The following is a 20832-nucleotide window of genomic DNA, read 5'->3' on the forward strand; positions in this document are numbered from 1 at the left end:
TTTAACACAGAAAACAGAGGATGTCCCTGTGAAAACATCAGCCAAGTGCTGCCAAGGAAGCAGCAGCGTCAGCAGCAGCAGCAGCATTTCTTCCCATAGTTCTTCTGGGGGATCTTTACCACATGCCAAGGAGCAGCTTCCAAAGTACCAGGTAAATCATGCCTTATATAGAAACACCCCATGGGGTCAAAGTAATTTACTGTGACTTCTTCTCAGGGACTAATGCCTGCTGGAGGACTCTGTTCCAGCAATGGGAGAACAAGTATTCAACAGAGTGATCCTAAATGTTTCACATCAGTGCTGCTTTTGCACTTTGTCTCTCATGTCTCTCTAAAAACTCTGTAATCAAGCAGAGGTGATGCAGCATAATACATGCTGAATGAGGAAGAAATGTTGCAAACGAGATAAATTGTCTTGTTTCCTTTGCTGTCAGATCCAGAATAATAAAACTGTATTTTCCAATTTTGTCACAAGAACTCCTAAAGATTTTGTGAATGCATATGAGCATCCTAAGAAAATAGAACTTGCCAGTAAAAGAATGAAAGCCGTGTCTAGGAGAGGAAAAAATGGCAAGACCAAACTTGAGTGTGAAGATTCGAGAGCTGGTGACATTCTTTAACACTGTGCGTGTGTGTTTGTGGAGGTAGAGGATAGGAATGAGGGCCATAATAATGAGAAACATTGACTACTTAGATACAAAGGTAGAAGTGTTTTGTTGAAGAGCAGAAGGCATTGATTGATGGGTAATGTGCCAGACTCCCTCTTTTAAGCCCATGTAGGATCTTGTCTACTCTGTTGCTGGAAAAGCAAAGCCAGGTAATTACCAGCAGCCATAAGTCCACAGGACTGTGTTAATTTCATTGTCAGGACTTGGAACATGCATTTGCCCTTATTATACAGTGCTTTCGGGTCTCAGAGCAGTTTGTAGTTTAAAAATTATTGAGTGAAATTTTCAGCTAGTTGAGAATTACATCTGGCACATGGCACTTATATCTCAAGAAAAAAGCAGATTATAAAATTAAGGAAATGAGTGGAATTTATTAGTAAAGAAGGTAATAGCCAGCTGGTTTCTGTCTGCATATGGTGGGAAGAGGTTGATGTGAGCTCTAATCCAACAGAGGAACCTGGTTAGTAAGACTGGTAGGTTTATCTTTTTCTTTCCACCTCTGCCACCATATGTAAGTAGGTGTGTATATTTGTGTCAGTGTGTGTATATATGTGCATTTGGAGTTTTAGTAAATGAAAAAGGCTCAGGGCATAGCTTAGTGGTAGGGCATTACCTAGCATGCACAAGGCCCCAAATTCAATCTCCAGTGATGCAAAAAGAAAAAGAAAAAAATGAAAAAGATTAAGTGGAGAGTGTTGAGGATGCCCACATGTTTTCCTCAGAAAGCACGCTGTCAAAGAGTCCGATTAGTGGGTTTGGTTGCAGAGAACTTTATTTTGTTTCAGCCAAGCTATGCTAGGGTGCCTGTGGCACACTGGTTGTTCAACATTCTATCCTGTTCATCTTTGTGTCCTCAGGACTTAGCAAACATACCCAAACTCCTATATCACAGAGAATTTGGATATAGGATTCTAGAACCTGAAGAAAGGTCTGGACCTACAAATAAAGATGTAGCAGCAGGTGCATAAAAATTAAAGTCAAAAGCATGGTTGAAAATGCATTCAGTTAGCAGAAGTGCCGTCCAGGGAACAACCATGTTCAAGGGATGATTTGAGAAAGAGATTGAAAATGGAGAATAGTAGTTTAAGAAAACAAATTGGCCTTGCAAGCACAAGGCCCTGGGTTCAATCCCCAGCATCGCCAAAAAAAAAAAAAAAAAAATGAAAACAAAAAAATATCCATTAGATTTGACAGGAAGGAGAAGGTTATCCTTAAAGCAAATGGAATCAGTGGAGCATTAGCAGTGAAGTTAGGCTGTTCTGGTTAAAAAGCAAAGGAGAGGTTTGGGTTGTAGCTTGTGTGTAGCACCACCAAAAAATAAAAAGTAAATAAGAGTATAGTCCACCCTTTTGGATGACAAAAAGGCATAAGAGAAACTGGTCTGATGTTGGAAGAGTGAAATATTTTTGAAATATTTTTATGAAATTTTAGAATAGTTGGACCATCTGTTATCTTTTGGACCTGCACAAAACCCTGCTTACACTCAGTGGCATTTTTGATCAGCATTGTTAATTATTTGGTTGAATAATACTGAATTATATTTCTTTTCAGGATGTGTTCTTAGTACCAAGGGAAGAGTTACCCTGTTTCTTTCATGATATAATCTATCTAGAATTCATAAATGGGGATAAATGTTAAAAATGAATTCTGATAAACACTTGGATCCTATGTGAACATATGTGCATAAAGAAGAAATAAAGAACATTAATAATATTTGGGGGGAAACCCAGGCAGTCACCATTACAGTTTGTGATCGTAAGATGACCAATTGCAGGTTTAATTACCCGCTAAAGTAATTAGCCACTAAAGTAAAGAAGCACCCTTGTTTTCTTTTTTTACTTCTACACCGTAGTGTATTACTTCCTTTTCTCATGAAGTTTTTAACATGTTTTTATCTAGCACATTTTGATTATACACAATGGTGAATCACTGTCACATGCTGTACGTGCACACAACATAACAGCATTGTTTTCTATTGCATCGTACATCACACGGTCCATGTACTGACTTTGACTTTGGTTTCCTGCGTATAGTACACAAGACCAGCTTCTGATGTCAACATGCTAGGGGAAATGATGTTTGGCTCAGTCGCAATGAGTTATAAAGGCTCCACCTTAAAGATACACTATATACGGTGAGTTTGAACTTCTTTTTCTACAGTTTTGAGAAGTAAAATGGTGATATTGACTCCTTAATTTAAAAATACACTTCTCCCTCATTTATTTATTTATTTATTTGTTTATTTATTTATCTATTTATTTATTTCAGTTCTCCTCCACAGCTGATGATTAGTAAAGTTTTCTCTGCTAGAATGGGCAGCTTCTGTGGAAGTACAAATAAGTAAGTTCTATTTTTGTGTCTTTTTCTAAATAGAATAACTTTTTGTAGAACATCAGACATTTTGAAATGAGAAGCAAGATGAGTCCACATTAACAGAAGGGTTTTAAAAGTAGACAGTGTTCAATAACAGTGAGCAGGAAAAAAGGACTTTGACTTTCTCGGGTGGCCTTAAAAGCAACATCTATATCTTGGGTTGCCCTTGGTTATCCACTACATTTCTGCAGCCAGCCACCAAGTTTTAATTCTCTGGAAAAGAGAAGTGACTATATTAAGGATTTAATGGCATTCCCCAATATTTTATGTTTTAAAATATTTATTTCTGTAGGATTGAATTACATAATGAGTTTTTCTGGGCTGATCACACCTGTTTGACAGGAGGTTTGTCTGTGCTTGCCATCTATTCTGAGCAGTCAGTGTAGCCTTTATGATTGATAGGTACTTTGATTTTGACTTCTGATTTACCCCTTTTGTACTTAGGCATAGACTAAAAATACTCAAATGTATTAAATGATCTAACTTAAGTTCCCATCTCCGTACTTTTGTTTATACATTTTGAACTTTCAAACAGAAATATTTTATATACTTGTTATACTTGATAAATTTAAAAGAAGTACTTACTATAAATTAGGGGCATTCCTAGATGTTAAATGAATAACTCTGCAAAATTAAAATTTTATTCTTCTACATCTTTGGGGACCACTGAGTAAAACTTTGCTCTACCCTCCAGCAAAATAATTTGAGCACTTAACATTGGGCTACCATGACTTAAGTCAATGTGAGAATTGATGTTTATTTACTATGAGATATTCTTTTTTTTTAGCCCCTTGAGATTACCTGAATATTTGTCACACTGCTGTCTATAGTAAATATTGAGCTCAGATTTAAGTAAAAATTATTTTGGCCTTGTTATGCTATATTATCCTCAAAGTCTTGATACTTATTTTCTTGTTAAAGAATATATTATTAAGTCTACTTCCCTCATATTTTATGAGTAATTCTGACTTTTTTTAGAAGTTATGAAATCAACTCCTAAGAGAATCATAATTTTGATATATTTTTACCCCTGAAAAAAGTTACTGAATTATTCATAAATGTTAATCAAGAGTTAAAATTAATTTCATTTTGAGAGTTTATGTAAAATCCTTGAAATGAATAGCAACATCTTGAGTGTCAGTTGCTAAAGCAGAATTTAGAAAGAAATAGCAGTATCCTAGGTGTCAGCCACTGAAGCAGAATTTAGAGTTTGTTGTCCCATTATAGAATATGAAATTGTTAGGAATGCAATTGTTTAGTTGTATGGATCTGGCTACTTCCAACAATTTTTTATTTTTCTTGAGCAAGTTCCTCTAAAATTGCCAATTTAATTCCCTTTGGTAGATGTGAGACTACCAAATATAGTTGTATGCAATTAAGTGTCTACTCAGCAGCTACATGTATTTGGGAGTCTACTAAAAAACAGCTTTATTAGCCTCTTGATGTTTTTCTCTTCTCTTTCCTTCCCTCCTCCTCGATGAATTTAGCTTGCAAGACAGCTTTGAGTACATCAACCAAGATCCTCATGCAGGAAAACTGAACGCAAGTCAGCATAGTTTGGGTCCCGGTCGTACTGGAAGTAACCTAGGTAAAATCAGGCACGCAAACAAATTTTCTCTATGAATACCACTATTATGGGTGTGTTTTACTTTATTTGAGTTGGTTGTGTTGTGTTGTTTTGGTTTGGTTTTGCATTACCTTTAATCTGTGTTTATTTTTGTGTGTGTGTGCTTTGTTTGCCGTCCCCTGTGTGTCTGTCTCCAGGTCTGCTGCAAGCATGCAGCAGCAAACTGCTGCAGGGGGCAGCTGAAGGAGGACCTCTCCGGCTCACCCGGAGTGCTTCTTTCTTTGCAGGTTTGTGTGGAATGCTGAGTACAGTGTGACCCACACACATTAATAAATCCTGTACTGGTTCTCAGAAAAAGTCCTATTTGTGCTTCTCTAGAAATCCAAGGGGCTCTTGTGATAAGAGACATAATTTCAAATGCAGCCAAATTCATGGTGTTTTGAAAATTTATCCCATGAACCTCTATAGTAAATGTCTCTGCTAATATCCCAGGGTAAGCTGATTTTGATCTGAAATGAGCCCCTAGTGTTTCTAAGAGGATTCTTTTTTCTGATTTTTCCTGGGCCTCTTCTGCTGCTACAAACTATTTCCCTTTGCCATGGTGTTTTCTCTCCATTTATTCACTTGCATCCTTACCTGCATGGAGTTTCTTTAAAAGTCACTTTAATTAAAGAGCATGGAAGATTGATCAGTCAATCTCTCTCTCTCTCTCTCTCTCTCTCTCTCTCTCTCTCTCTCTCTCTCTCTCTCCCTCCCTCCCCCCTTCCCCCCACCACCCACCCATTTAAGTAATTTAAATGTAATTTCTAGGTTCTTTACAGGTGTAGTCATCTGGGTATTCTGACATTTCACTGGCCTTGCTAGCTGAGGCTGTTAAATGTGTATTGTAGTCTTGGCATGATTAACAACTGTGGGGGATCTTCATTACTAACATTTAAGATTGTGAGTATGGCAAATGATATTTTTCATTCTGTTCTTTGTAGCCTGAAATATGCTAAACACCATAGTTAACTGACATTCTAATGAAACTGACACCCTCCCACCTACTTAGAGTGAGGATAACATGTTTATATACTCTCTTTAAAATTGTGAAAATAAATGTGTTTCAGAAAATAACTGGCAAGTACAACAGTCAGGCAGGGCACTGGGCTTCTGGTACATTGTAAAACATACCAAGCAACATTTCATCTACCTTCCAGCTTAGTAAGACTACAACTGAGGCCAATCTGAAGTCTTCTTAGAAATCTGTAATACTTTAGAATTTTCCAAAATCCATGCCAACATAGGAGTTTTTCTAAGTAACTGTACAATAGTACTGTGTATGGGTGTGTATGGAAAAGAAGTAGAGGAAGAAATATTTGAAAAGGAATATAAATGTTTTCTGTCTGCCAAGAGAGTGGGTTATAAACAGAAACATTTTTTGAATTTATGAAATGGTTTTCAAGTATTTGTCTTCCCTAAGTTGCCTACAGTTACTACTGAAACTAATTATAAAGCATTTTGAAAATATAGTGCTGTGTAAGTACTACTATTAATGAGGAAAATAGCTAAAAAATATCCACCTTTTTAATGATCTTTGTATTAACTGCTTGATTAGTTTATAATACAGGATTTTTTAAAAAGTTTATGGGCTTCAGTAGGATAAAGGCAGATGGTTACTTCTGTTTTCTTCTTTCTCCCATCATCTATGTATTTAATTTTGCTTTCTAATTAATCTCTTATAAATAGACCAATCATCAATAGCAGTAGCCTACTTTGAAATGTAAAGATTACTGCAGTCATTTTTGAAACTTTTGTATCATTAGATCCAAAACATCAATAACATGTTTTCCTTCTACCTTTATCTCAGCGCACAGCACTCCTGTTGATATGCCAAGCAGAGGGCAGAATGAAGACAGGGACAGTGGCATTGCTCGATCAGGTATTTTATCAGTTTAATGAATCCATAAAGATTTTTTTAAAAAAAGTTACCCATCTTCTGTTTTCCCAACTTTTTAAGCCTCATTTTCTGTCTTTTTGCTGTTTTGTTTTTTCTCCATAAGATAGTCTTATATATCCAAAAATTTGAAACTTTGGTGTGCAGCATCTGGGAATGATTATGCATCATAAACTAGTCTTATACCCAGATTCATATGAGACTAGTGTATGGTGAGAAATCACTTTCCAGAGTGAAGTTTCCTTGAGCCAGTTGTACTGGAAATTTGTTTGCTGACTCCCAAATGTGAAATCAGAGGGAAAGTGTCTGCTGAAGTAAATCTGTGAATGACAGTGCAAGTGGTGCCAACTGACCTGCTCACCCTTTCTTCTGTCCTAGAACACTGAACTAAATTGTGTTTCAGGTACCCTGCCGTCCTTCTAAAAGCTCTGAACTTACTTTCCTTCCTTCCTTCCTTCCTTCCTTCCTTCCTTCCTTCCTCCCGTCCTTCCTTCCTCTCCTCCTTTTCTTTCTTTATTTATTTATGTATTTATTTTTACTTCACCTGTTAAGGATTTTTTGTAATTTAAAAAATTTACATTATGTGTTACACATTATGAGATGTTAAAACAGGAACATTACTTATACAGAAATAAACAAATATACATATGTTGTGAGTACACACACAAATTTTTTTATTGAGAGTTGGGTGACTCAAAATGTTTAAACTTTCCCTCTAGAGGGCCTTGTACCATAGTCTGAGCACTTACTACATGGAAGTAATAAAACCAGTTAGTACAGCTTTTCAAGTGGTCCTGATAAGTTTTTTTTTTTTTTTTCTTTTTTTAAAGTTATTTATTTTTTGCAGACTTCATTTTGATTCATTGTACACAATTGGGGTACATCCTTTTGTTTCTATGGTTGTACATGATGTAGACTCACACTATTTGTGTAATCATACATGTACATAGGGCACTGATGACTGTCTCATTCCATGATTTTTCTTCTCTCTCTTTCTTTTCCTCCCTCCTGCCCTCTCTCCCTTCCTGCCTGCCTGCCTTCCTTCCATCCTTTCTTCCTTCCTTCCCTGAATTTTTCTAATAACTGCTTTTAGGATCCCTTGGTTTCTGCTTTTGTACATGATGCTGCTTTAGATTTTTGATTTGTGGTTCAGATCTGAGGTACGTTCTGTGTTAGAACAGAAGGGGGATGAATTAATAATCCAGGGACTTAGGTTTGTGGGACTTTGCCCGATGAATACACTTCCTGCAGGCCTCCTCTATTTCAGTGAGCACTAGGAGCATCCTGTTGGTTTCTCCTCTGACACATGGCTCCTTCAACCAAGAAGTCAACCGGCCAGCAGTCCCTGACCGTCCGAGTTCAGACCTCTGGTGTCTTTCCTCCTGGCCTTTCACTCATTTTTTCCAGTTCTTTCCCTCAGATGCTGCCTCAAAAATCTTTGTGTTTCTTCTATGTAGTGTCAAAGCCCTTGTCCCACTCTGTCCAACTCTGCTCCCAGGTTATTAAATGAAATATGATCATTACTGAATCTTCCTGTTTGGCATTTAATATATATATATTTATAGTTTCCATATATATTTATATGAAAGAGATGATGGAGAGGGCTGCCAGTGCCCCTGAGATGGCAATTTGCTCCCCTTGCTATCATTCATATATATGCATATGTATATATGTTTATATTACACACATGTATATACAGCATACATGCATGTGTATATCTAAAGTATATAGTGTTTTATCTGTGGTTAAAATTGATTCATGTTGGTGTTTATTATCTTTTCTGTGAAGTTGGGCTAATAACCTTTGGTCTGAAATGTTGCTCCCATTGATTAGACCTGTGTTATTTTCACTTAAAATCTAAAAAGGCGGAAGGCAGTATGTGATGTGCTAAGTGAACTGTTTTTCACATTTAATGATACTCGGGTAATTTCCTCATTCCTTGTGGGTCACTGGCAGCTGAACTCTGAATTCCATCAGTTATTCAAAGACTCTGAGTGTGCACTGAAGACCCTAGTGTCCTAGTGACCCTCAGCCCAATGCGTTTGTAGGTCCCATGTGATAGGACTGGCACTGGACTAGTCTTGCTGTGGTTGAATTTCAAAGCAGCAAAGTGAGAGTTCTTCACCTGTCTGTGAGGGAAGGGACATGAGTGATGTTCCACCAGAGTCTCTTCTGAATGTTCACGTCACAGGATTTCTGTCCTGCTGTAATCTTATTTTACTTTTTTTATACCCCTTCTTCCAGAAAATATTCAGAGATTTTTAGGGAACTAATGCCAACAGAAACATTGGGAGGAAGTTTGGATTTTCCTAGGTAACTTCAGTTTATAATATAATTGATAAAACTAGGGACTGGGATTGTGGCTCAGTGGTAGAACGCTTACCTAGCTTGTGTGAGGCACTGGGTTTGATTCTCAGCACCACATATAAATAAATGAATAAAATAAAGGTCTATCAACATCTAAAAAAATATTTTAAAAAATAAATAATTGTTAAAACTAGTTCATGTTGTACAAGTCTAAATCTCATTTGTTTGATAATCTTCAGATTCTAAATTGCTCTAAAACTATTTTTCCATGCCTTTTGAGAAGCAGGAAAATAGAATTCACATTAAAGTACAGGTTTGTGGCAGCCAGATCTGAATGTTTTCTTGCAGTCCAAGAGAGGATCTTGGTACTGACCAGATCTGGGAATTGGGGACAGTATGATACTAATGTGAATTTTGATAGTGAACGAAGACTGCCTCTGTTTGGTAGTTTGGCAGTCTGTACTTGCAATCTCCACTTCTCCTGTTGAGAGGAAGGGGTCAAAGGGGATGGAAAGGACTGTCAATGCCCTTAAGAGGGAGTTTGCTCCCCTGAATTTTCTGGTAGATGTGCTCACATTTAGGTTCATGCCTGGGAACTGCTCTAAAATCCCTCAGTCCACATAGACTAGTGTGAGCATCACATCTTTGGTGGGATTCAGAACTCTGTTAATATAAGAGTTCTTTTATGTTCTTATTGTAATCCATTCTCTAAGATTTCTACTCCTTATTACCCACCTTAAATTGTGGAGAAACCAAGATCCCAGTTCTGAACCAGAAGAGGAGTTGCAAATGTTAGAGTTAAATTAGCGGAAGTGGAGAGAGTAAGATGGGGTTTATTCTCTTTTAGCTCTGTAATTTTTAACTTTTGTCTAAAGAGTAGAGAGATAGGAAAAGTTTTTAAGGTAAATTTTATTGTTAAAACAGTTACAGATGTACAGCAAAATTTAGAAGATTTTTCACAGTTCTCTTATAACTCATCCTAGTCTGCCCTGTTATTAACACCTTAACATTAGTATATGAATTATGACAATGAATGAACTAATATTAATATAAGTGATACATGATCATTAGCCAAAGTCCATAGTTTAGTTATTTCCTTGATTTTTACCTAATGCCCTCTATTCCAGGACCACATTACATTTAATGGTCAGGTCTCTTTAGGCTTCTTTGGCTGTGGTAGGTTCTCAGACTTTGTTTTTGCGAATCATGACAGTCTTGAGAGTACTGGCTGGTAGGTATTTTGTAGAGTGCCCTACTATTAGACTGTTGGCAGTTTTCCTCATGATGAGCCTGAGGTTGTGAGTCCAGGGAGGGAAGACCACAGGGGTAAAGTGCTGTTTTCATCACATCAGGTCAAGGCCACTTCTCACTGTGCCTTGTGACCATTGACACTGGCCTTGTTTACCTGGCTGAGGTGATATTTGTCAGGTTTCTCCACTGCAAATTATTTCCCCCTTTCCATACTCTGCTTTGATAAGATGTCACTGTCCACCTACAGAGTGGGGGATTGCAGCCCCCCTCCTTGAGAGCAGAGGGCCTACATAAATTAGTTGGAATTCTTCTACATGGAAGAGATGTCTCATCTTCCCATTTATTTATTTATTTGGTCATTAAATCAATATGGACTCAAGGGTATTTATTTTTTTACTTTGGATTATAATCTAATACTGTGTCATTTTTTGTTGTTGTTGCTCAAATCATTCCAGCTATGGCTATTGGGAGCTCTTTTTCTTAGCTCCTTTGCTCATTTTATATACCCCTATCTAGTGGGGGTGCTATTTCGAGCACTTTCTTACATTCTGCACTACAAAATGCCATATATTTATAAGTGAAATATATACATATATAGTCATCTTCTATATTTTTTGCCCAAGTCCCATAAGCAGCTGTTTCCTCATTCATAGAATGTTTCTTGGGGTGTAGAGGAGAAATACTTTTCATTATATTCTCTTTTGGATACTTTGAATGTATCTTCTGTGCAAAGACAGATTTTAAGGGGGCTGGGATTGTGGCTCAGTGGTAGAGCACTTGCCTAGCATGTGTGAGGCACTGGGTTTGATTCCTCAGTACCACATTAAATAAATAAATAAAATAAAGGTCTATCCACAACTAAAAAATTTTTTTAAAAAGATAAATCTTAAGAGATTATTTTAGTGGCATGGTAGGTTATTTCAAGTAAGGTTTTAGGAGAGAAGAGAGGTGGGTTTCTGGCATACTAAGCAGCAGCATTGGCAGGCTCAGTGACTAATGGGACATGGGTTGTAGGGGAGGAGGAAGAAAGCAAGCATGACTGTCCAGTTTCTGACTTGAGAAGACAAGCAGAGGATAATGTGATGACATTACCAGTGGAGGACAAGCAAGAGACCTTCAGGGAGACAGATAGTAAAATAATTTTTAGCTAGAAGTGTCCACAGATTCTCCACTTGTGAGTAACCTGTTATAATTTAGAAATAAGAAACTGACTCAAAAGAGATGGGTCAGAGCAGCAGCTGAAATTTAGAAGTCTTGGATCTGCGAGCAGTGTAAGGTTCCAAGGACTGGGATTGAGATTAGCATCGTCGAGCCTCATCATCTGCCCACAATTTAGCTCTAGGCTCTCTTCATCACAGTTGGTAAATCAGCAGCAAGGAAAATGATTTTCCTGTTCTTTTTGTAGCTGCCTTTCTTCTGTCTTCAAAAGTGGTAAAATAAATAGGTCGGTATGAGGAATATTTCTAATATGTACTTTTCAACAGTTTTATTGTTTTCAAATGACCAAGAATACACATCACCAAAGTGTTCAGATAAAACTTATGTTTCAGCCACTCTGCAGATACAGGATGGACCCTGCCCAATGTTTGATTTGGATCAAGACTGATGATAATCATATACACATACTATAAGGAAGTGGAAAGGCTTTTTACTCACGTAATGAGTTTTTTCTGAAGAGAGCAGTTGACTTCCTAAGTTGGCCAGAAAAAGGCTTGAGAAAACAAAGAAAGAAAAGTATGGGGTTTTCATGATGGTAAATCTGGGCAAGTGTTTCTGCATGTGGTTTAAACTTCCCACTGGCACCTGAACTTTCTCATCGGCTTGCCCAGAGGGAGCAGAAAGAGGCCAGGGGAATGGGGTGAAGCTTCAGAGCCTTCAGCAGAAGAACATCAAAAATGAAGTCAGATTTCATCACAATGTAGGTCACCATGGAATAATGCAAAATGATGTCCCATTTGTACCTGAACCTCTTGCTGACTTACCTGATGCAGTGCTTGGTAAAGGAGAGGAGTAGGAGTCAAGAGGGCTTGACTCTTTGTTTTTTTGTTTTGTTTTTTGGTGCCATGCATGCACTCTGCCATTGAGTTTCATCCTCATCTCCAGATATTATTTTTTGTTTACCATCCGTGTAGGGGAAAGGCCCTGACATGCTGTTGACCTTTGCACCTATGTACACAGACAAAAGCTTCAACTTCAACAGAAGTCTTGGCAGCACAACCTGGGATCTTTCTGGCACATGAGAAGATGGGAGGACTCTGAGGAGCTGCTAGGAGTTCATCTCCCCTGGGAGGCTGCCATGACACTCTCTCTTTACCTCCGCAGTTCTGATATATGAGGACCTTCTGTCCTGTCCTCTTCAAACTAGAACTGCAGAATATAAAAATACTTAGCTGCAGTCTAGAACGAGCTCCCAGCAATAGGTGTCCCATAGCTTGTGTTGGAGGTACTGATCCCTTTTGTGCTGTTACAATTTTGGGTGTGGGATAAGGATCTTTGGGAGCTGGTCCTTTTGGCTTAGTCTTTCCATCCTCTTAAATGATAAACTGTCCAGGTCTAGAAATGTCTGCCTGTGTCTTTACTGTCAAGTATCTGGGCCTTGACCTTGCTTTGCTTTGCTCATATTATATTTGTTTGACGATCTGTAGGGTAGGTTGGGCAGAACTCAGTTTCTTCTTTTCTTTCCACTTCTTATATTTCAAGTTAGACCTTTGGCATTTTCCTGGAATGAATATTTGTCATCTTCACTTTCACAGGTTTGTTCTCTTTCTTTCATTTTAGCTTTTTCCTTTCTAAACTTGTATTCTTATATACCTGCTTAAGAAAAATTAGAATCACAAAGTAATACAAGTAGCAGTCAAAGCTGTAAGGGATCAAAGGATAAATCTAAGAAAATGTGTGACACTGTGATGGATAAATTTTTAAAACTTCATTAAAAGACTTAAACAGATGGAGTGAAAGATCACATTTTACAAATTAATCTATAAATTCAATGTAATTTGAATTAAAATTTCCCATGAAGCCAGACTAAACTTCTACTTCGTATGGAAGAACAAAGAACCAAGATTATTTATTTTTCATAAGTTTTTATACATACTTCATTCTTAGAGTTCAGACTCTGGATAATAGACAAAGGTCAAATAACTTGGTATATAAATGTGGAGAATGAGTTGATCACCCAGGGTGGTCTAGAGTTTATGTCCCAGATAAGAAATTAAAATTTGGGACTGGGGTTATGTCTCAGTGGTAATGTGCCCACCTAGCACGTGTGAGGCAGTGGATTTGATCCTTAGCACCACATAAAAATAAATATATAAAATAAAGGCATTGTGTCCATCTACAACTAAAAAATATTTTTAAAAAAGAAAAGAAATTAAATTTGAGGTGTTTTGAAATCATGGTAATGAGAACATTGTCTTTTTTTTTTATTCAGGGGACTTTATATAAATTTTATTAAAACTTAAAATGGCATCCTTTTAAAGTCCTAAATTAATTTTGTGGTTTGGGAACTAAAATATATTATGTGTAATTTGATTTGCCTGTTAAGTTAATATGCTCAGTTTATTAAAAATGAAATTTTCCTCTTAGACAATAATAACAGCTCTACTCGTTTACCTTTTAAATGCTTCTATTTTGTCTTTAGAGTATAACTACATACTAGACTAAGTCACCTTACATTTTTGAAGTGGCTAAGCAAAAACTCAAAAAGAAGTACTTTGAGTCTCACAGTGAACAAAAGCTGTTGTGTTTGGGATGTGTACCCTTTTCATCCAACAGATATAAAAGGTACTCAGGTTCAGAACATACCACCACCACCAAAAAAACAAAAACAAACTTTAAATGAAGGTTGGTTAAAAAAGTAAAATCTAAGTGTTGTATATACAACTTTAGCCAGTGATTCAGCCTAGAAAGTTGTTTCTGTACTGCTCTGTTGCTGTTATACTTACTGATTGAGATAGGCATTACTGTCATTAACATAATTGTTGGCCCAATATTCAGTGAGCATCTCATGTGACAGTCTTCTAGGGATGGGGATGGATCAGTGCTCAGAATACACATAAACCCTGATCTCATGGAATTTATAGTCAATAAAGGAGAGACAGATGTTAAACACTGAAATGTAGGCACACACTTATCACTGAAGGAAAGAAAACATATGGGGTGCACGTCCTCTGAAAGGGTGAAATTTCAGCTGAGACTTGAACGCCAGTAGGACTCCATGAATCTCCATTAAGTCTCCATGAATTCTCCGTGAAGATCGGATAGAAGACCATTTTAGGGATGGGACAGCTAGTGCAAATACCTCGGATGATAATAGACTGCAGATTTGTGAATAAGGAATAGAAAATCCATTGTGAATAAGAATAGAAAAAAGGCAGCCAGTCTTCGATGACCATATCTATAATCAAAACCTGGCTGCCTTCTTTCAGGTGGGAGCCTGAGACAGGAGGATTGCAAGTTCAAGACCAGCCTTAGCAACTTAGTGAGACCCTGTTTGAAAATTTAAAAAGGGGGGGGGGGGGGGGGCTTGGGGATGTAGTTCAGTCATAGAGCACCCCCAGGTTTAATTCCTGGTTCTAAAAAAGAAGAAGAGAAAGAAGGTGATCTGTGGTGTGGAAAGGGTGGTATAGGATGAACTTGGAGAAGAAATATGGGATTGATCCCATGAATGTTTTTTATTTTGATGGGAACATTGCCGAACATTTACCTTTGGTTGGCTGCAGAAGAGAGAAGATTGAGTGTTGTCTGCAGCATCCTTCCCCCAAATGTCTTTTTGCAAGTTGAAATGTGTTTGTCAGTGTCAAAACCAGCTGTTAGGCCTTAGTTTGGACCTGCCCTAGATGCTTACTGTAGCCCTATTTCAGCACAGAGTCCTGAGAGTGTCAATTGTCTGATACTATGACTACATTTTTCTGCAAAAATAAGTCAATCTCAAGATTCTTGCATCAAAGAAATTGTAACACCTTCTGAGTTTTTGACTTTTGCACTTCCTCTTCCCTGTGGCAAGGTTTTTCCTTGTGTTTTGCCACATTCTGTGGTTACCTTGTTTGTTCTCTGGGAGTTTTTGTTTGTTTCTTCTCCCTCAGAATGCGAGCTCCATGAGGGCAGCAGAGACCTACTCACTCAGTTGAGTTTACTATTCTCTGCCTTATAAAAGTGCCTTATAAAATGGTTGACATATATATAGTAGATGTTCAGTTGAGTATTTAAATGAGAGGGGGAAATATGTCCATCCATACATGTAAGTAGAAATACTCCCTTTTTTTTTTTTTAACTGTTGATATTATTTAGTTATTTCATATAGAATATCTGGGATGTACTCCTTCTGAACTCTTCCCATGGCTGCTATCGTTGGGATTTAAGTGTCACTTGAGGTATCTGTTTTCACAGAGGTGTTCTCTGAGCACTGATTGAAGAATTTACCCCCATTACTTAAAGAAAATTGTAGTCATTTTGTTTTTCTGTTAATTACTGTAGTCATTTATTCCATAAGTATAAGCTCATGTATGCAAAATAAGTCATTGAAACAAACATATTTAGAGTTAGAAGTTGCTCTTTGACAGGCAAGGGGATTGTAGGGGTTGGAGCATACGAGGACGAGAATTGTGTATTTGGAAATGAGGGTTTGGAGACAGGATCTGATAGGAGGATATTCTTAATTTGACCTAAAAAAATAGAGTGAAGAGGTTGTCAAGAGGAAGAAATTCATATAAGTAAGCATGATAATTTGGCATTAGTTACCTACTTAACAATATAAAGTTGTTATAAGAACCATGTTATCAGAAATCTGCAGTCTCTTGATTGGGTGAGTAATAATTTATTCTACATAAATAATGTGGGGCCTGATTATTTATGTACTTGCCCTACCTGTGATCCTTATTTCCTTTAATGTGGTTACCTTTATAAAGGATCTTTTCTTGCTGTGTAGAAATCTTCATAAAACAAAAATTATAGACTCCCCCTGCTGGATGTGATTGGTAGAACTTGAAAATTCAGGTGACTTGGCATATGTTGTTTTTTTTTTTTTTTTCTTCAATTTTTTTGTGTTAAAATACCCATAACATAAAATTTGCCATCTTATCCATTTTAAATTTACAGTTCAGTGGTACTAGATACATACATACTGGTGTGCATTATGTAACTACATAAGGACTCATTTACCTCAAGTTCAAATTTCAAATTTCCTTCTTCACAGCCTCACTAAGCAGCCTTTTGATCACACCTTTTCCATCGCCAAGCTCCTCTACATCTTCTTCCAGCAGTTATCAACGCCGCTGGCTTCGAAGTCAGACAACGAGTTTGGAGAATGGCATCATTCCAAGGAGGTGAGTTTCAAGTTTGCTCTTACTGAGGAAAGTGCTAGTGTAGGCAGCGTAATGAGCCCAGGAGGGCAACCATGCTCACCTGTTGTCAGTAGGAGGAGCCAGAACCTTCCACGAGTTTAAGGGTAACTGGAAAGTTTACAAGTTAGAAGTTTGAAGGAGAAAATAGATTAAAGCTTACCAAAAAATTCTGGAATAGAAGACACTGGGAAATATCTCAGTAGTTGTGCCACATTTGAGCTAGTTTTGCTGTTAAAGTGAGTGTGCACTCTTTTTAAATTGGATCCCTTACAAATGTAGATCTTATAAGTCATGCAGGGTGGTATCAGTCTCTTCCTTGGAGTGATGTGGTTTATGAAATATGTGTCATACTCTCTATTCATATTAGTGGTTTATTCTCATTGTAAATCTCAAATTCTTAAACTGAACAGGCAGGGCATGAATATGGTTATAAATATAGGTGGCATCAAATACTTTCTGCTTTCATTTCAGTTGGTTTTTTAATCTAAAGTTTAGTTGTGTCCAAAACATATTTGATGTCAAACCAGTAGCATCCAAGCTCTTCTTCTAGCACACAAAAAGGGAAGTTTTTATACGTTACTATAAAAATTCACATCAGTTGATTTAGTAAATTAGCTAGTAATGACTCCATAGGGATGAGTGAGGATGTAAAGATGGTTTGGCTACATGGCTGCATTTAAACTTGTATGCACTATTAGGAAGGTGATATGCACCTAAATAATAATATAAAGAGATACATGCTGTAGGGAGGCATAAAGTCCTTTGGAACTCAAGGAAGGAGAAAACCCAGTGATCGTTGTACAAAAAGCGGGGAGCCCTGTGGAGGACAGGGCACTGAAAGGATAAGCAGAGAAAAGAGAGGTTAGGGCGGCCCTTCTGTTCCTCCCACAGTCCTAGGGAGCAAGACGGGAAGATAAAAGCATAGCTGCATCATTCACTGAGGAGCTGCTTTTTGGTTGGTTAAGTTCAAGTGGAATGAGTGAGAACTCGACCTTTGGTGTGAGGATAAGTCCTGCATGTTAGAACAAGTCAACCTGGATTCTGAGCATTGCTTCCTCATCTACATTGTGATAATAATATTAGTTTCAGCCTCAGAGGGTTGTTAAGATGGTTAAATGAGGTAAAGCAAGTCAGGTGGTTAGCCTGGACACAGCATATGGTGAATAGACTATTGGCCTTTATGACTTTTGCTATTGCTACTCCTGTCACTGCTGTTGCTATTACTACAACCTCCAGGAGTTGGCGCCACCACCATCCCCACGGGCATGACAGCTGCGACTGGAAGAGATGAATCTTGGAAACCTTCCACCTTAGCCATCACTTTACTGAAAATGCTCTTTTATTCCTTCAGGTTTATGTCCCAAGTTATATATAGCATTTCTCCATCCCACTGTACTGAAATCCTTCAAAACTCTAATTTGAAGGATTCCAAGGGTTGGCACTGGGAATTAATCAATCTCTAGTGAATTTCTGCCTAAAATAAGAATCTCACATTCAGAAAGCCTATGAATACAGTCAGGGCTGACTACATAATTTGTGGGGGCCAATGCAAAGTAAAAATGCCAGGCCCCTTGCTCAGAAAGCAGGAAAAATGCTCTTAAAGGTATTAAAATATAAAACTTTGTCTTTAAAAATATTTTACTTATAAAACATAATAGAGATAACAGTGATATGTAAATAACAACATAAACTTACAAATTCCAAAAATATTCTTGGTATCATAATTTTATATACTGCTATAAAAGTACTTAATATGAAATCTTGATATATCATAAGATTTTTCAGGCTTTTCTGCAAATTCACTATTATCAAAATTTATACTTTAGCAACTTGGCTTTCATTTGATATTGAGAGTGGCATTAGTCACTCCTGGCAAATGCAGAATGGCAAATAATATTTAATAGTTATTTAGAGAAGGATCTTTTGCTGACTGATTACTACTGGAGCTTTATGGGCTGTGATAACATTGGGATAAATGACTGATAAACTTTTAAAATATGAACTTTCATACATCTAGTTCAGGTGATTTTTGTGGAGCATTTTTCTAAAAAGAAAGATTAAATTCTTCACACAAGTCCATTTTGCGTTAAATCTGAATTCAATTGCAGATGTAAATTTATATGTGGCTATTTGATGTATCCTTTGATGTTTCCTAGAACTTTGACAAGAAACCAAGTGTCCTTATAAGCTGTTCAAAATTTGTTTCTGCATTCTATTGCTGTTTCTTCAAATATGAGGAAACATTAATTTTAAAATGATCTTCTTCATTAATAATTCGCTTATCTGAATCTTCATATAGAAAGTCTTTCCAGTACAACAATCTTTACATTAAATTTCTATTTTTATACCTGTTAACATTGCTTTTGTAATGTTGCAGCAATTTTCAGAATCAGAGATGATAACTTTTTGAAAGATTCCAGTAACTCCCAATTCACTTTATTGCTGTGTCCTTGTGTAACTCTTTGCTTTGTGATAATTTACTGCTGTAGGGCTCAGGTCAGAAAATTAAATATTTGTGCAGACTCCTTAGGGAAGGACTCCAGTGATGGATGGGCAGTCTGACCTCTTCCCATGGTTCCTTTCAGTCCCTCCCTTTCTCATTCCTCTCCCATGATAGTGGCCACTGTTGCTTCTACTATTACTACTGTCATAGCCATCAGTCAGGGTCCAAGTCCAGCCTGCCATCTTGGAGCCTTGTGGCACCCTGTCTTGCCTCAGAAATGTTTGGTGTATATCTGACTCCTGGGCCAGACTCTGGTTTGCACATCCTCAGGCCTGAGCCCATCCATGTATGAACCGCTGCCCCACGTCTTCCCAGTTCATGTACAAGTGTCGTTGTCACATTAGACTTCTCTTAAAGGACACTAGTTCAAAGATAAATCATTTAAGAATTCAAGATGACAGTTGCAGAACATTATACAAAACCTGGGGCCTTTCTGAGAGCAGATTTACATGCGTATAAAGCCAGCCCTTAGTATAGTACTGTTGAACACTGAGAATATGAAGACATTTTGACTTGATTTCCTGTGCCTGTGAAGAGCCATCTCTTCATTCAAAGGCTGTTGTTATTAATTACCTGCATTTTTGCAGGTAGTGGGTAAGAAAATTAGTTTCTCATACAAAAGACAGGAGAACAGTAGGTATAAAAAATGATTTTCTGATTTTGAGAGAAAATTAAAAACTTCTTTTCTAAGAGAATTAAAGGCAGTCAGGAGTGATATTCAAATCCGTAACAGTTGGCACCACACTGACCTCAGCCCCCCCCCCCCCCCGCTGTACCAGGTGGTAAGCTTTTGCATCTTGGGCATTGGATAACTGATACCAGCAGTACCAGTAAGGGAAGAAAAGCCACCAGGATTGTGTCACTAGGCCATTGAAACCCCAAAAAAAGCAAGGTAAAAATAATCCAGGAAGCATTTTTTTTTTTTTTTTTTTTTTTTTGGCAGTGCTGGGGATCGAACCCAGGGCCTTGTGCTTGCAAGGTAAGCACTCTACCGACTAAGCTATCTCCCCAGCTACCAGGAAGCCTTTTGATTTGATTTATTAAATGGAACACCAGCCAGGCAGGATGGCCCACACCTGTGATCTCAGCTACTCGGAGACTGGAGCAGAAGGATCACAAGTTGGAGGCCAGCCTGAGCTTAAGGAGACCCTGTCACAAATGAAATAAAAGGGGCTGGCAATGTAGCTTAGTGGTAGAGTGCTTGCCTCGCATGTAAAAGGCCCTGAGTCCTATCCTCAGAACCTAAAAAAAGAAGAAGAAGAAAAAAAAGAATTATTGAACAAACCATATGAAGTTGCTGATGGAATGTTCTGTGGCATAACAAAATGTCAATTCCATGTGGTTCAATGTAATTCATAGGTTCATAGTAAATCAAAGCTGACAGAAATAAAAAAACAAGTAGTCCTGATACAATGATAGGTTGTCAAGAAATATTAAAATAATTATAAGTTTTGCTTTATGATCTTGAAGTACTTAAAATGTACATAAATGTGTATTCAAAGCATCAATTAAGTTCTCTTTGTTTAAAAGGAAAAAATTGTGTAGGGTGGTTATTAGATACTCCCCAAAAGCTCATGTGTGAGACAATGCAAGAAACTTAGAGGTGAAATGATTGGGTTGTGAGACCCTTAACCTAATCAGTATATTGTTTTGCTGATAGGGATTAACTGGGTGGTGACTTCAGGCAGGTAGGGTATGGCTGGAAGAGGTCGGTTTCTGGTGGTGTGCCCTTGGTATTTATGTTTTGTCTGTGGTGAGAGTTGTCTTTCTCTACTTCTTGTTGTCCATGTCCTGAGCCTTTTTCCTGTACCACACTTCCACCACGATGGTCTGCCTTACCTCAGGCCCTGAGGAATGGCATCCGCCATACATGGACTGAGACCTCTG

General features: G+C 37.6%; 1 protein-coding gene across 7 annotated transcripts in view; it reads left to right on the plus strand.

Annotated features, from left to right (window-relative positions):
- The window catches only part of FNIP2 (folliculin interacting protein 2), a 116942-nt gene that overhangs the window by 59754 nt on the left and 36356 nt on the right, over window positions 1-20832 (plus strand). For 5 of the 7 annotated variants that reach the window (XM_079153538.1, XM_079153543.1, XM_079153541.1 and 2 more), the window contains 7 exons: window positions 11-151; window positions 2701-2801; window positions 2936-3007; window positions 4528-4628; window positions 4805-4894; window positions 6457-6528; window positions 16295-16424. In XM_079153538.1, coding sequence (XP_079009664.1) covers window positions 11-151; window positions 2701-2801; window positions 2936-3007; window positions 4528-4628; window positions 4805-4894; window positions 6457-6528; window positions 16295-16424 — 707 coding nt within the window. The remainder of the gene's footprint in view (window positions 1-10; window positions 152-2700; window positions 2802-2935; window positions 3008-4527; window positions 4629-4804; window positions 4895-6456; window positions 6529-16294; window positions 16425-20832) is intronic. The other 2 variants (XM_079153542.1, XM_079153540.1) reach the window with 1 other exon arrangement.

This window comes from Sciurus vulgaris, assembly GCF_902686455.1.
Source record: "Sciurus vulgaris genome assembly, chromosome: 9".
NCBI classification, from domain to species: Eukaryota; Metazoa; Chordata; class Mammalia; order Rodentia; family Sciuridae; genus Sciurus; species Sciurus vulgaris.